General features: G+C 48.6%; 1 protein-coding gene across 2 annotated transcripts in view; it reads right to left on the bottom strand.

Moving 5' to 3' along the window:
- kirrel3b (kirre like nephrin family adhesion molecule 3b) overlaps positions 1-15,850 on the bottom strand; it is a 145,432-nt gene that overhangs the window by 45,885 nt on the left and 83,697 nt on the right. For both annotated transcript variants that reach the window (XM_076993219.1, XM_076993220.1), the window contains exons 2-3: positions 10,909-11,058; positions 2,958-3,107 (exon numbers count right to left, since the gene is read on the bottom strand). In XM_076993219.1, the coding sequence (XP_076849334.1) occupies positions 2,958-3,107; positions 10,909-11,058 (300 nt within the window). The remainder of the gene's footprint in view (positions 1-2,957; positions 3,108-10,908; positions 11,059-15,850) is intronic.

Below are 15,850 nucleotides of genomic sequence, written 5' to 3'. Positions count from 1 at the left end.
AGGCGTTCCAAATGAGTGAAACTGATGGGGGAGGGGTTAAAATGCAAAAACAAATTAAACGAGTGAAAATGGTTCATCGTGTGAGTAGCGCGGGGACAAATTGTTAAGAGCTTTACAAATGTCAGCTCGCTGAAATCAATAGAGGTTTAATCTTCACAGCCTTAGCCTGCAGAAATGCTTCTCACGCCTCACGCCCGTCCCCCCCGGCGAGACCCAATCACTGCCGGTGTGCTGGAAGATGAAACCACGGGAACAGAGCTAGTTTCTGCAGCGTTTGGCACCGGTCACCTGCGCTCGGCCTGCCGTCGGTCCCACCGCGGTGAGGCTGGCAGTCGTGCTGCCAAGGCCGAGCTGGAGGAAGCGTAATTAGCCTCGGGGGCACGGCCGGAGGGGGCACGGCCGGAGGGGGCACGGCCGGAGGGGGCACGTCCGGAGGGGGCACGGCCGCCTTCATCGCAAACGCAGCCAAGCACAGGAGCTTCTGGAGGTGCGGGCGATCCTTGGCTCTGCGCAGCTCGGGGTTCAGAGGTCGCCCTGCTTTAACATAGCCGCATCGCCGCAGACCGAGAGGGCGATGAAGGGGCACAGACTGAACTCAGAGTGAGTTCTCATCAACCGTCCACCATGGGTCACAAAAGTAATATCAAAACTCTCTATTCATCATATTATTATTATTCTTTTTACAAAGCTCAGGATTTAAAATTGGATTTTTACTTTCTCGTCGGGTCTCCAACTGAATCATTCAGAACAACACTGTTTTAATAATGTTTGAGATGGTGAGAAGTTGGAGAGAGCTGTGTGGCTATAATGTCTCAGCGAGCAAATTAAAAAGTTTTACAGGTTTTATAATCCACGCCTACTATTGGTTCGTCCCTCAAACTCGGAGGCACGCGATCTGATATCAGATCAGCAGATGGAAGCAAGCGTCGCATGCCGCCAGCCTCGGAGACAGCCGACCGCGGCGTCTGCTAGGATCTGCGGCTGGTGTGTGACCGACGTCGGAGCTCCCGAGGGCAAGAGGAGGCGTCCCTCCGGCTGTCAGGTGCAACGCGGCAGTGAGGAGACGCACCAGCACTCCGGCTCCTGTCATCGCCGCAGCCCCGCCCGCCCGCCGTCACGGTAACAGACAGCCCGGAGATGGCTGTGATCCCGGGTTTGCATATATTAGTGTGCGGGTTATGAGAGACGGTCACGCGCGGATGCCACAGGCTGCCATGGGCTGTCGGTGGAAATATCAGAGCTTATGTGAAGCCAATGTGTGGCTAACGCAGTCACTGTCGAGCTGGAATAGCGAAATACTACCAGCACTTCTACTACTGCTGCAAAAAATAAATAAATAAAATAATAATAATAATAATAATAATAATAATAATAACAACCACTAATAATAATAATAAACTAGGTTCCTTTGCCTCTAGGTGACTCAGTTCACTCATGAGGGAGGAAGGCCAAGTGGATTTAGGCTTTTGGGACGAGGCCCTTAGTGCATGACGCAGTTTATACTGATGGTGGTTTATTAGACTAAGTAGCCGTAGCCTGAGGGAACCCCAGAAGAAAACCATTATCAGGACCCAATTAATCACGGGCAAGGACGAGAGCACGAGGAAAAAAGAAACTGTGTGTGTATCACTGCGTGCCAACTCATTAGTCTCACTGTGCTGTCTCACTGTGTGTGTGTGTGTGGGTGTGTGTGTGTGCGTGTATGTGTGTGTGTGTGTGTGTGTGTGTGTGTGTGCGTGTGGGTGGGGGGGTTCCAAGGCTTGTTCAGGGTGAAGGTAGTAGGAGAGGAGGAGGGGCCTGTGGGCCTAGGGGGGGCGTGTCTCTAATTACTCATTCATGCCCATTTACGGGAGGGAGCACTGGAGTGAGCAATCGGGGATCGCAATTTGTCTTCCCCCCTCCCCCGCCACCCTCCTCTCTCCATACATCATTAGTTTCACTTTTCATTAAAGAAGATCAATAAGGTGGATCACATTGAGGGGATTGTCTCTCTCTCTCTGTCTCTCTCTCTCCCCATGACTGTCTCTCTCTCTCTCTCTCTCTCTCTCTCGCTCTCTCCCTGTGACTGTCTCTCTCTCTTTCTCTCTCTCACACATGTGCGTGTGTGAATGTGTGGGCCTGTGCGCGTGCGTGTGTGTGTGTGTGTGTGTGTGTGGTCTCTTTGAGCTGAAGATAAGCCCATCAGGTGGCTGATTGGAGCCAGAACACTGATAACCATGACGGCTGCCCAATAGAGTGGAAAAAGCAACGCTGAATAATAACCTAATAAAGTTTAATTAAGATCCAATGACCTCTCCGGTTTAATAATAAAGATGGCAGGATTTGCAGCAGGAAATTAAAACTGAGAACTCATGGCACCATCAGGGGAATCTGGTCAGTGAAAAATCTATTTTTCATATTGGATATTATTCTCTGTCCAGTGGCCTCATAACCGGAGTATAATTTTGGATCTAATTTTACCCAGAATATAACCTATAACTTCTGTTTGGCTTAATTTAAAGTGTTTCAGTAAAACTCATATTCTCTATAGGCATTTGGAAATGAAAACAGGGCGAGACATATCTAAACGTCTGCAGGGCTGTGTGAGCTAAGCCACGACTTTCTGTCAGTGTGGTCTGCTCTGTACACCAGCGTCAGCTCTCCTGTTTGACGGAAGTGAAGAGATTTTATCCAAGCGCTCACTGTATTTTGCATCGTGTTCGACTGGGCGAGTCTTCCAGCTCAGAGTCAACACACACTGTCAGAGTAACACACATTGCCACACCACAGAAATGATCCAAGCATCCTTTGCTGTAGTTTACAGTAAAGGGGACGATGGAATAAACCTGATGAGGTAAGTCGTTCATGTAAGGCGTTCATGGGGGCCAGCTCACAATTCAGAGGTAATTATGTGGAACCCCGCCTGAGGTTTTGGGTCTCTGCAGACAGAAGGTGTGAGAGCGGAGGCGTGGACTCACCCAGCACCGTCAGACGAGCAGTCCGCGACCGCTTGCCGGCTTGGATGGCCTGGCACTCGAAGATGGCGTCATCCATCAGCTCCACCTTCTGGATTTTCAGGTGGTGGTCCCCGGAGCTGTGGTCTCCAACCACGGAGTAGCGGGGGTAACCTGGAAGGCCACGACACGACACATTCCGTGAGGTCGCTTCCTCCCTCTTCTCACGCCGCACCAAAACAAACGGCTGTTTGCACCTTTAAAATACAACTCCGACAAAAATGAAGAGGCAGGGAATGTTTTTGCTATACACCAGCTTTAATGTACAAAAAAGGGTGACATTTCTGCAGAAGCTAATAAAAGCTGCTGCCTCTGACTCAGAGTGTTGACTGCTATTGATTGATTTAACAGCAGAGGTCTGATAGTAATCAGGAGGTGTTGACAGGGCTCTAGATCAGAGTCCCCCTGAGCTTAGTCTTCGGCAACCTTATCCAGCGCACAGCTTTGCTTTATGCCAGCATCCAACACTCCTCAACCAAACTATCAGGACCACGCAAACCTGGTTGATTGCGCACTAAGAGCTGGACTACAGGGGGCTTGGAGGGTTTAAAACACTAGTCTAGATCAATCTGTTTTTCTCTTTCACTACTGATGATTCTAAGTATCAGTAAAGTTATGCAAAGGCTCCAACAGGTGGCAAATGAAGAAAACATCAGAGCACTACAAGAGGAGATCCTTTCGTCAATATAGGTATGCAAAGATGACATTTAATTATCATTAACATGGAGTTTTTCTCAGGCACTAACGTGCTAATCAAGCTATCCGTGCATGGCATCAATTGCGAGTACGTACAAGCGAAACCACAAATATCTTTGCACAACAGTGAACTCTCACAGCTTGCACATCAGCCACTATTCCCAATGGACCGTGTGCAAAACACACGGTGATCATTTGCTAAAGGAAAAATCACACGGAAATGTCTGAACCAGCAAACTACAACACAGTGGCTGAAGAGGCCAATTACTGATCCCAAAACACCTCTTGAAATCCGGCCCAGCTTGCCATGGATTAACCACGGCCTGCAAATCCAACTCCAGCCAATCAACATACAACTACTGGTCAATGGCCAATGCTCTGCAGTTATATGGGGCTGCGTTCCAATCCATCTGACATCTGCAGCGAGGGACTGGTGTAGGACTCACCCATGCATGTCTATTGAATTTCTACCACTATATTCTCTATTCCTCAGTCCAATGGGGGAATTCTTTTCTGCCTGGAGATGAAACGTATATAATCACTGTCCATATGACCAAATGCCACTTTTAGATGGTTTGACTGAGTGAGGTAAGCCCAGAGATTTTTCCCATAATGCACTGCCAGAGAAATTTGTCTTTGTGATGGCAATGAATACATGTGGCCCAGTCTCAGGGACAGGGCAGATCACACAGCTCACAGCAAATGGTAACCCTTGTCTTGTATTGTGCTGAATCCTATTATAGTATATTTGGTTGTTAGATATTTAGTTTGAGAATTTCCCTGTATTACAGGACTAAATAGTGTGATGCTCGATTTAAATTTTTGTATTTAGAGCAAATATGTGTTTTCCCATGCTCACATTACACATTTCTGGACCGTGTTTGTGTGTGTTGAGGATTTAACTATAATTGTAGTGAGTCATGGCTGTAGGTGTCCGTTAGCATTGTGCAGTAGTGAGAAACATTCATGGCACTTTACACCAGACCACAGACTCTGTTCCACATCTCTGAGACGTGTGCTCAGTGTTTTGTGAATTGCTCTTGAGTGCTTTCACGGCTTGTATGCGTTTACTGCTGAACTGCTGTGTGAATACATATGTATTGTTTTGACTGAAGTAGAGGGTGATGTGGAGACGGGGAGGATGTGTTAGTGTTCTACAGGCTCCGTAGGCTGATTAAAGAATGTAGTTACTGTTCTGATCAATGTGATTAATTGTCTGAGAAACACTGTAAGCCAAACAGGAGAGACTGTCCACTAGAGATGATACTCAATAGGTCTTTTGGGCTGAGGACTTGAACTTTAATATGGACAGAGAAAGATAGCTGTAAAGTTCCATGTGACCTTCCTATGATAAAATCCGTGATGATCAACCTTCTGAGACCATGCACCCGTGGCAGGTGGCCAGGTTATGGTGTCTTAGCGAGCACAAACCTGAGGAGATTGAACTTGCATTTTATGCCCAGGAAGGACATTTTGCTGGTTTAATAATGCACTGAGAGGGAGGCGGGGTGTTGTGGGCCAAGCAGGGATGTTGCCTGAATATGACCCCTCAGTCACATAAGACAGCAGCTGTGTGAGGAAGACTGGGAGTTAAACTGAGAGAGAGAGCGAAAGTGCATGAGATAGAGACAAAATGTGCATGAGCAAGTGAAAGTGCATGAGGGAAAGTGAAAGGGCACGAGATAGAGAGTGAAAAGGTACGAAGCAGTGGAAATGTGCATGAAAGAAAGTGAAGGCACATGAGAGAGCGCGAAAGTGCACGAGAGTGTGATAGTGCATGAGTGAGTGAAAATGCATGAGAGCAAAAATGTGCATGCGTGAGTAAAAGTGCAATCAGGTGAGTAAAGATTAGAATAGAAACAGCCTTTATTGTCCCACAGGTGGGAAATTTAGGTGTAACAGCAGCCAGCCACAGGTGATAAAAAGACAGATTATAAATAATAATAATAATAAATAATAATAATATACTGTACATGGCTGTACCAGTTTTAGGTTCACCTGGAAATTTAGAGGGTGTTCCAGTATATTGAGCCCTAAAACAGGACAGGCTATTTACAATATCATATATTATTTACAATATATTAGTAATCTTCAATATTCCCATTGTGTTTTTGTTGGGAGTAATGGTGGTTGTAGAGCCTTACGGCTGCAGCGAAAGTTAAATAAAGTTAGTGAGGGACTTGAAAGGCGTGTGAGTCAGGGCTGAGTCTGGGCTGAGTCAGGGCTGAGTCTGGGCTGAGTCTGGGCTGAGTCAGGGCTGATTCAGGGCTGAGTCAGGGCTGAGTCAGGGCTGAGTCTGAGCTGAGTCAGGGCTGAGTCTGGGCTGAGTCTGGGCTGAGTCAGGGCTGAGTCAGGGCTGAGTCTAGGCTGAGTCAGGGCTGAGTCTGGGCTGAGTCAGGGCTGAGTCAGGGCTGAGTCAGGGCTGAGTCAGGGCTGAGTCTGGGCTGAGTCTGGGCTGAGTCAGGGCTGAGTCAGGGCTGAGTCTGAGCTGAGTCTGGGCTGAGTCAGGGCTGAGTGTGGCATGAATGAAATTTATCTTTACCATCTTATCTTTTATTTATCATAATTTAGCAAATTTCTTGTCATTCTGTTTTGGCTTTTGTCAAAGTCCAGACAGAAGGGCCTGTCCCGTGCTGACAGATATCATTCAGTCTCGTTCACTTTGACTCGTTTCTCAGGCGTGACTCGTTTTTCAGATGTGACTTGTTTCTCAGATGTGACTCATTTGCACTTTTATATGGATCGTTTTGGCCCCTCCACTTAACTCAGGTAACACATGGTTATCAACCGACTTAATGCCTTACTTCTCTGGGAATTAATTTGTCTATTATTTTCTCACCTAATACGTAAATACTTAACAGGCACTTACATTATATATAGTGCCCTAAAGGTTTAAACAAACAAACTTAATGGGAGAAGTCAATAAATGTCTTTTCAGAGAAGCAGGTCTGCTCCTGCCATTAAAGTTATCGTAAATAAGTGTAGAATCAGATCATAGATCAGCCCTCCAATTCTGAGAAGCTTTCTGAATGCAGCCCCTGGTCTACAATTGCAAAATGAGTTGCACTATCTTAATAATGAAGCGTCTCAAGATGTTTAGGAATAAAATCATCATTAATCACCCCTTCCATCCTCTAGCTTCCTGTCACAGTCCTCACTGTGCGGTGGCTGCAGGAACGCTACAGCCTGTACTCTGCTCAGCCTCACCCAGCTCCTGTATCTCATGCATGACTGCCGGCTGCTAATCCACCCGGTATGAAGAGTTACAGTTACGGTAGATCCACACACAGGCAAAGTTCCAGATATTCTCAGACTTTGAGGAAATACCTCTCTCACGCTCACGCACAGGCACGTTTCACCTTCTCATGTGCATTTAGACTCCTTTGCTCACTAACTCACACACACACACACACACACACACACACACACACACACACTTTCATTCTCTCTCACGTTGTGTCCCGTGACTTTCGACAGGGTCTGAATTTGGACGAGATTGGCTGTTCAGCAATGTCTCGAGATATGAACAAGCCTCTGTTTTCAAGGCCTGACTGATTACTGGGTAACAGAACTCTACAGACGACCTGGGGGAAGATCTGGTCTCGTTTTCTAACAGAAGGGCATTTAATTTGCCGCCTTCTATTTATGCGCCTGGATTTACCCCTTTGGTGCAATTCTGCACTTGATATTGCCCGTGACACACATCTGGACATCTGGACATGTGCCACCGCATGCCTGGAGTTGGGATGTTGATTTAGTCCTGACCATCGAGAGAAGTCATAATGGTGCCAGCAAATTTCCAACACAGCTGTCTGCCAGCAGGTGGAGCCACCGAACCCACGGCCCATTGAGCAGGCCACACCTCACGGCCCATTGACCAGGCCACACCTCACGGTCAACAGCTTGGTGATCCACGACTGCACCTAATGAAGTGACTTGACGTCGCATGCTCCCCTGTTCTGTAGACGTAGAACTCTGCTCCACCCCGCTCTCTGTCTCCATAGGCGTCAACACGGCACATGGCAACAGCGCTCAGAGGGGCGGGGTGAGTGGATGGAGGGGGTTGTGGGGGGCATGTTTTGGGCGTAATGGCTTTCAAGTCCTTGAGCTTGTCTGTTGGAAGTCAGTTTGCCACGAGAAGGCAATTACTGCCGTTCCCTCACTGGGTCCCATTCGCTTTCAATAGACCATGAAGTGCCCCCATTTTCAGCCCCTCCGGAGGAGCAGACGATTATGGTGTACTGTGTTATATCTGCCCACATATAGCTTTTAATCTCTTTCAATGAGTGGGACGATGGCAGGGGAACTTAAAATCCAACATTTAATAACCAAACAAAGCAGTTAGCTAGGGGTCACACAGCCACGTCATAATCACCAAGGATCTGGACACGAATACATATTCATTTTAGGGATGCTGTTCTGCCTGTAGCTGAGGGCTAGGGCTTGCTGAGTACACCAGTTTATCACCAGTTTCTCATGAAATGAACCTCACTTTCAGATTAAGGAACACTACATCCTTTCAGCTAAAGAGAAGCTACACTCATTCAAATGAAGAAAAGCTATGCTTTGTCAAACCGTGAACATGAGACGATGTGGCCAGCAAGTCAGATCTGTCGGGTTTTACTGCGTATTGATGGCCAGTCAAAGTGAGTAGGACTCGCTAAATAACATTAATGGCCACTGACTCTGTTCGATATTGTGGTTTATTCTCCAGCGAGGAGATCGATGAATTTCCTGAAGCATCTATTAGGACTTAATGCCTGTCTGCAAATCTTGAGGTCCTTCATCGGTTAAGGGAAGAATATGTAATTTAATTCTGCAAGTAATTCCTGCGCATTATGGACTCAAGGACATTTGCAATATAATTTGCATACACAGAGCATAACAATGCCTGCTCATTCATCTTGCAGACAAAAGTATGACCTCTTTCAGGCACACATTACTGCAGTTTGAGCCAATGGGAAGTCAGCTCTCCATACCGGTCGTGTTAAGGTCATATGTGGCTTTGGCACGACCCACACGGCGTGTAAAATGTTTTTGTAACCACATCTACAGCTTCCAAGTGAATTGAAGAAAAGCATGTCTTCTGCAGCGGAGCGGACTTACGGAAAGACAAGTTCTGAGTACAGACCCATAGCGCTGAGCCGTAGTACTGACCCATATATCTAACCCACAGCACTGACCCAAAGTTTTGACTTGAAAATATATGTACTGTATATTTGCAGAGACAAAGCAAATGACCACAAATTATTTAAAAGTAAAAAAAAATGTTTGAGCAAGATTAAAATCTACACATGTACCACGTCTGCTGCAGGAGACGAGACCTAATCTGCATGGCACCCGCTCCATCTCCACCCTCAACCTTGTCGACCAATCCCATCGCAGGCGACTTGCATATAAATTCCACAGCGTGTGCAGTGGAAGAGCATCATGGATCAGACGACTAAAACACCACCCCCATTGATCACAATGAATCCTGAAGACAAGACGCGTCAACCGAACGCAAACAATGCAAAATAGCCCCATTAGGTGTAATGGATCCATCAGGGTAGAAAGGAAGAGAGGTCGATCGATGAGTGCGGAACTGGAGGCAGGGCACTGGAGATTAATGGCTTCATAGGTGAGCATGTGAATCGCCCCGTAGCCTGCTGGGAGATCCAGGAGACAGGCGGGGACGTGCTGAATGCCGGGTGCTGCTCAACCCGTTGGCGAGACACCGCAAATGGGGAGGAGAATGCAGCTCCCTGGTCGGACACCAGACCACAGCTGCGGTCACTCTAACCCATCGGCGATGCCAGGGTGGTGGCGTCTGCGGCGTTCACAGCCCCGTCCTTCCGTTTCCTGAAGCGCTATCGAGAAAGAACCGAGTGGTTCCAAGGCGACATCTGTCACACTCCACCGAGCCGCCCGCCCTGTCTCTCATGGATCTTCCCACTCGCGGCAGACACAAACAACCTCCACAATACACACTCGAGCTCTTTGTGTACGCGGACGCGGCGTCTCCATCGGCCTTGCGCATCCACAGCAGACAAAACAAAGGCTCCCGGGGAGGGAGCGCGCCGGGCCGATAGGAATCAGCGCCCTTTGTCTCCTGATTTATTAAAGCATATCGCCAGTGATTTCGCTGGGTTTAATCACCGCATACCCGCCCCCGGCACCCAACCCCCGCTCCTCCGCGAGCCTCGGGGCACGGCCGGACCGCATTGCCCACTGATATCAGCAAGCTATTGTGCCGCTTGGATGGCTGGCTTTGTTTCGTGCGCACAGCTGCCCGCCTCTAGCCCCACGCGCCCGCCCGGAGACGAGACGCCTTCCTTTATCGGAGCGAAGCGTTATTTGTCGACGCGGGCGGCGGCTCTGAAAAGAGCATCTTTTTGCGGGAGCGCGCGCCGCCTCCGAGTCCCGTGTTTGGCACACGTCCCTGAAGCAAGGCTGCTCTAGCGCTCCTTTGTCCCAGGAAACAGCTTCTAACATTTCCAGCAAAATAAACAGATGAATAAATGAAGACCATGTGAGCCAGATCCCTCGCCTGGGTCCTTCGTGGCCCTCGGCAGACGAGCACCCCCAAGCTCCTGCTCTTCTCCATTGCTGTACCTACACCACAAGCTCCTGTAACTACATACCTACAAACATGTAGGGGGGGATTTACTGGGACATGGCCACCCAGCAAAACGCCTGTGGAACGGCGTGAACAATTCAGCCAATGTCTGGAGATGGACGGCTCTGTAGACGCCTGATTGGGGAAACAGTTCCAGAACCCTCAGCGGAAACGATTGTTAGTTCACTGCTTTGGGTTTGGTCATGAGGACACAAGCTTCACACAGCCAGGCCGATACAACACAACCTCCTGCTGAAGCTGAGAGACACACATGGCCCGCCGGCTAAAAATACTTCACGTGTCCCTGCGTTAGACTTGGACGAGCTGGTGCCATTTATAGCTTTATTTATTTATTCCATCTGCCCAAAGAAAGCACCTGCAGAGTTGCTGCTTGATATGTACAGTAGCTAAGCTAAACCAGCACATCAGGTCTTATTAGCTGAGGCTCCTGCTAAAAGCCCTTTGGAGGTTTGACTGCTTGTTAGAATAAGGGCAACTTTTATTATATTACCAAATAAACAAATGAACAGAATGCATGGAGAGATTTTGTTTCCATCCTGAGTTCAAAAATGCTTTTAATTGTAATTTTTATTTATGTGTTTTTGTGCAGGCGATCTTTACTTGACAGATCTCTTCCCACACCCAGAGCGAGGCCATCTTTGATCCACAGCACAACGCCATGGTAACCAGGAATGGAGCATGGCAGCGTGACAGGCTGACCGGACACCACCACCAGGTCCTGGGGCTCCTGGGAAAACATGCCAAACACTCCTAGAGAGAGAGAGAGAGAGAGAGAGAGAGTCAGTCAAATAGTTCAGAGTGGACCTTTGACAGACTTTAACAGCTTGTGTCCATTTCAGACAAGGTTCATGTTGGAAGGGCCAACCCATTCAAATCATTAAAATTTAAATCTCATGTTAATAGCGCAGTGGGTCCCTCGGCTGTCTGTCAATGCAGTGCACTGGAGACACACGCAGAGAGACATACAGTCACACACACGTTCACACACTGCAGCCGTGAGAGTGCTACTCAGCAGGTTAGATTAAATGTGAGTGTGGGTGGTGTGATGTGCCATCTCTGCCTCTTAGGAGTGGTGTCAATGACAGGAAGAGAGGGAGAGAGAGAGAGAGAGAGAGAGATATGGACAAACAGAGAGAGAGAGGGAGAAAGGGGGAAGAGGGAGAGAGGGAGCAACAGAGGAAGACAGGAAGTCAACTGGGACCTTTTTTCTCTTTTTGTTTGTGTCCAATCATGACAGGCAGGGTCCTCTTAATGTCAGTGGTAGAAACACTTTAGCCCACTCTGTGTGTGTGTGTGTGTGTGTGTGTGTGTGCAGAAGTAACACAAGGTTCCTCACACCACTGCAACAGACTGTGTTCCAATTCTGTCCGTGTAACATTAAACAATCTGCCTTTGTTAACATCACTTTGTTTTTACCAAAACACGGCAAGTATAACGTACGATGAATGTACTTCATCTCAAGTTGCTAGAAGCCTTTATTACCCTTTATTTCTCTCCCTCTCTCGCTCTCTCTCTCTCTCTCTCACACACACACACACACACACACACACACACACACACACACACACACACACACACAAACACATCCAAACTTACAAAGAAAGGGTAAGCTGTTGTCCTTGTGTGGAGCAGAACTGACAGTGCCACCTCAATCTAATCGTTTGTGCTAATGGTACTGATGGTGATCCCTTCAGCACTGGCCCAGAGTGCTTTGAGCAGACAGAGCCCCTCCGCTCAAACTCCAACTCAAAGGCAGAGGGGCCTGTCGGCGAGACACCCCTGCAGACGGAATACCGCTGCAGACGGGACAAGACGGAGACGAGACGTCCGAGCGCACAGATGTCTGCAGACGGCAACACGCCTGCGGTGACACGCACGTGTTCCATTAGCGAAAGGCATCGTTCCCTGCTGCCTGCTGGATGGATGGCTTGTTAAGAGGGAAACCCACGTCTCTCGATTGATTTGTACCGCTTTTCCCCGGTGCCTGCTGTCCGGTTAATAAACCAAGACGGGGAAAATTGCGGGGGGAATCCGACAGCGTATATTGGGCACTTCATCTTGGGAACAGGAAGGCTTCACCCGCCAGTGCCTATTTGTTTGTTTTATTTATTTTTTTTAATCCGTCTCCTGCGAGTCTCCTGTGTGTGTGTGTGTGTGTGTGTGTGTGTGTGTGTGTGTGTGTGTGTGTGTGTGTGTGTGTGTGTGCTTGTGTGTGTTCTTGTTTGCTTGGCCTTGGCCTTGAAGGTATTGTGTATATCACCTGGCAGGCCGGCAGGGAGGCGGGGTTTGCGCGGTGAGCTGCAACGCTGTGCTCATTAACGACGGCGAGGAGACAACGGCTCCGGCCTCCGCGCGCCATGTGTCAGAGCCCCGGAATAGTGGATGGAGTCTGGGAGGGGGCCACCCTCCTCCTTCACCTTCCTCAAGCCTCTCCACACTGACACCGCGTGGCACCATCACCCCTCCACCCTGCGCTGTACGGGGACCATTGTGAACAGCCCCCCTGCCTGCTAACCTGCTGCTGACAGCTCACTACCCTCCACGTCTTCACTGCAATTCAGCCAGATTAGAATGTGTTGCCAGAACCTCACCTCCCTAAGTATCAGGACTCCCCCTCACTGCTAATTATTACTGCATGCCCTTGGATAATTATTTTGATTACTGCTAACAGCTAATTAGAATAACAAAAAAATCTAAAGAAAGAAATAACAGCAAGGAAAGACAGAGAGAGAGAGAGAGAGAGAGAGAACTGGCACAGTTTATGAATATCAACAGCTTCCCTCTGAACTTGCTAAACGTCCAACTTTTCTCATGAGACGTCAGGGTGGATCTATATTTGCTGCAGTATAGCTTTCCGTCTCCAAGTGCCTGGGAGTTAAGAGACGGGTCCTCTCGCGAGCGTGTCCTGCGAAACCCTTTAGCACGAGCTCCTGCGCTCATGGCGTGACGTGCACACCACGTCACGGCGAACGGCTCAGTGCCGGCGAGTGGCGAGTAGGCGTGGTCAATGGGGGGAGGACCGAACGCTCCTCCTAAAGAAGACAGCTACTCCGCCCGCGCCACCTGGCTGGCCCCAGCGTCTGGCTCCACCCGGGCCTCATCAGAAAGCTTCGGAGCGGCTGGCCGCACTTGTAGGTCAGCCCCGGGGGCAGGAGGAGGTTGGGGGGGGGGGGGGGGCAGGATCCAGAGGAGGGGGAGGAGCAAGAACAAAGACAATGCTGGCGGGGCAGACTGGGGGATGGCGGCAGGTGTGACGAAGGCTCAAACGGTGAGAGAGCTCCTCTCCCCGCGCCTCCGTGGGGGAGAGCGACGCTTAGCCTGATTGGCCTTCAGCTTGGTGATGTCACCCAATCAACAACTTCAGGACAAACAGCAGGGGATTAAAACAGCCGATGACTACATGAGAACAGTAACAGGAACCTGGCATTGGCAGCCCTGTGTGTGTGTGTGTGTGTGTGTGTGTGTGTGGGTGGGTGTTATGACTTGAACAATGAACACTAAACCTTTTATTAACACCTTAATAATTGTGATAATTAACACAAAAGGAGGTTGCAAAGAAATCAAAGATTGTCTAGACTGTATTGTAAATGTCTGGCAGGTTACAAGGTCGACCTAACAGGTGTGTGTGTGTGTGTGTGTGTGTGTGTGTGTGTGTGTGTGCGCGCACACATAAATTGGTATTCACTGCAGATCTGTAAGTGGTGTGTCAGAGTGCCTCTCCCTCCTTTCTGTGGTTCTAAGAAGGTGGCTAATTATGCTCGTGCCGTATTGTTTCCACACTTTCCTCCACCCCTTCTTCACCCTGGAACACCTAGCACCCCCTACCCCCAAACATCTCTGCCCACGCAGTGAACCACGTCAGGAGAAAAGTCCCCACGGCCCTCCGCTGTTCCGTGAGCTGGAGTACGTCTGAGAAGAAGCCAGCGTAACTGGAGGGAGGGGGAGGGGGAGGAGCTATGGTTGTCCCGGTTCTGATGACTGACGTTCCGCCTGTCCGTCGGGTGCTTCTCCAGCTCGGACCACTGGGAACGGCGTGTGCAGACACAGGCTCTGAAAAAGCGACGGTACCAAACTAGCGAAGAACATCAGCTTGGATCAGACTGCATCTCTGGCAGTCGACAGTCATGGGCCTGCCTTCCCGAACTCGCACGCTCACGTCAGGAGCGTCGCGGGTGAGACCGGCGTTAGACGGTAACTGCTAACAACCGCTCCTGAGCGCATCAGAGTGGTACTTTTGACACATGCTACATTGGAAATGGCAGAATGATTTCTTCACTTGTTAGCGCTGTCGCGTGGATATGCTGTCAACGTCGGAGACACGGAGCGAGGGTACATCGTGTCAAAATCTACTGCTCCTTTTGTTTCTCCTGAAGTCAAAGTCAATGAAGTCGCACTTCACCAGCTGATGTGCAAACGGCTAATTATTAACTCGCTGGCAAATGAGCTTTGATTAAAAGATGTCAACTGAGTTTTTAAGCAAGCTCGTCTGTCTCATCCCCATGTCTCCCACATGACTTCAGTTCAAGTGTATTGCGACACATGTTGCAGAAGGGCTCGCGTGCTGACCTGTCCTCGGACCACACCGTTCCCTGTAGTAGTTTAAGTTGCACATTTCAAAAACCGTAGTCTATTCCTAATGCCTCCTAATGACCACATGCTTCGCAGGTAGTGGATGTAATATTTACAATGGACATTTTCATCCAATAACATCAAGATTCGCAAGAGTGTTTTGCTTATTACAATTTTTTGCAGACGCTAAGAACCAATTTCTGAAACTATGGAAATTTTGTCGAAACTTAACACACAGCAACCAATGCTACACACACAACAGGCAAAACATCTCACACTTTTGGAAAAAGCACACACTTCAATCAAAACTCTTGCATCTCTTGCCAAAACCATATTTTTGCATCTAAACGCTACACACAAATATCAGATGATTAGCCTTTCATATATGTGACTACACACTGAAGTGACAAATGGAAAACTTATGTTGTCCCAAACGACAACAAACCTGAACTGTTCTGGTTCATCTCCCTGGATGTGGAGAATGATTGTGTTGTGCTCTGTGTTGAAGAAGGTGATGATGTGCACAGTGTTGTAGGGACCAGGAGTGCCATGATAATGAGTGGCAGATTCATAGCACAGCTGTTTCACACTGTCACTGGCCCAGTCCAGATAGACTCACTGAATGGATGTTGCAGATGGTGACGTTGTCAGTAATGATGTGCTGTTGTAGTTGTCGGAAACATATGCAGTTGTTTGCTCTGACCATATCGATGATGGTCTCTTTCTGTTCTGAGGTGGATAGCCACCCAGCAAGGGGTAGTCTAGTACATGATGTAGTATGTATAGAGGATGGGTCTACTTATCTATTCTCATTTTGAATAGTCTGGATGGTGCTACAGTGTAGCAGCACAGATAAGGTTGGACCCTTTGCCTCCAGAAAACCCAACACATGGTTGCCCACATGGTCAACCAGAGTGGCTCTGATCTCATATATTATGGTTGCTCATCCTCTTCCTCTCGGTCTCTTCATCGT

This window comes from Brachyhypopomus gauderio, unplaced genomic scaffold (genome assembly GCF_052324685.1).
Source record: "Brachyhypopomus gauderio isolate BG-103 unplaced genomic scaffold, BGAUD_0.2 sc106, whole genome shotgun sequence".
In the NCBI taxonomy this organism is placed as follows: domain Eukaryota; kingdom Metazoa; phylum Chordata; class Actinopteri; order Gymnotiformes; family Hypopomidae; genus Brachyhypopomus; species Brachyhypopomus gauderio.
Note: the sequence above shows the minus strand (reverse complement) of the source record. Positions and strands in the feature narration are given on the sequence as shown.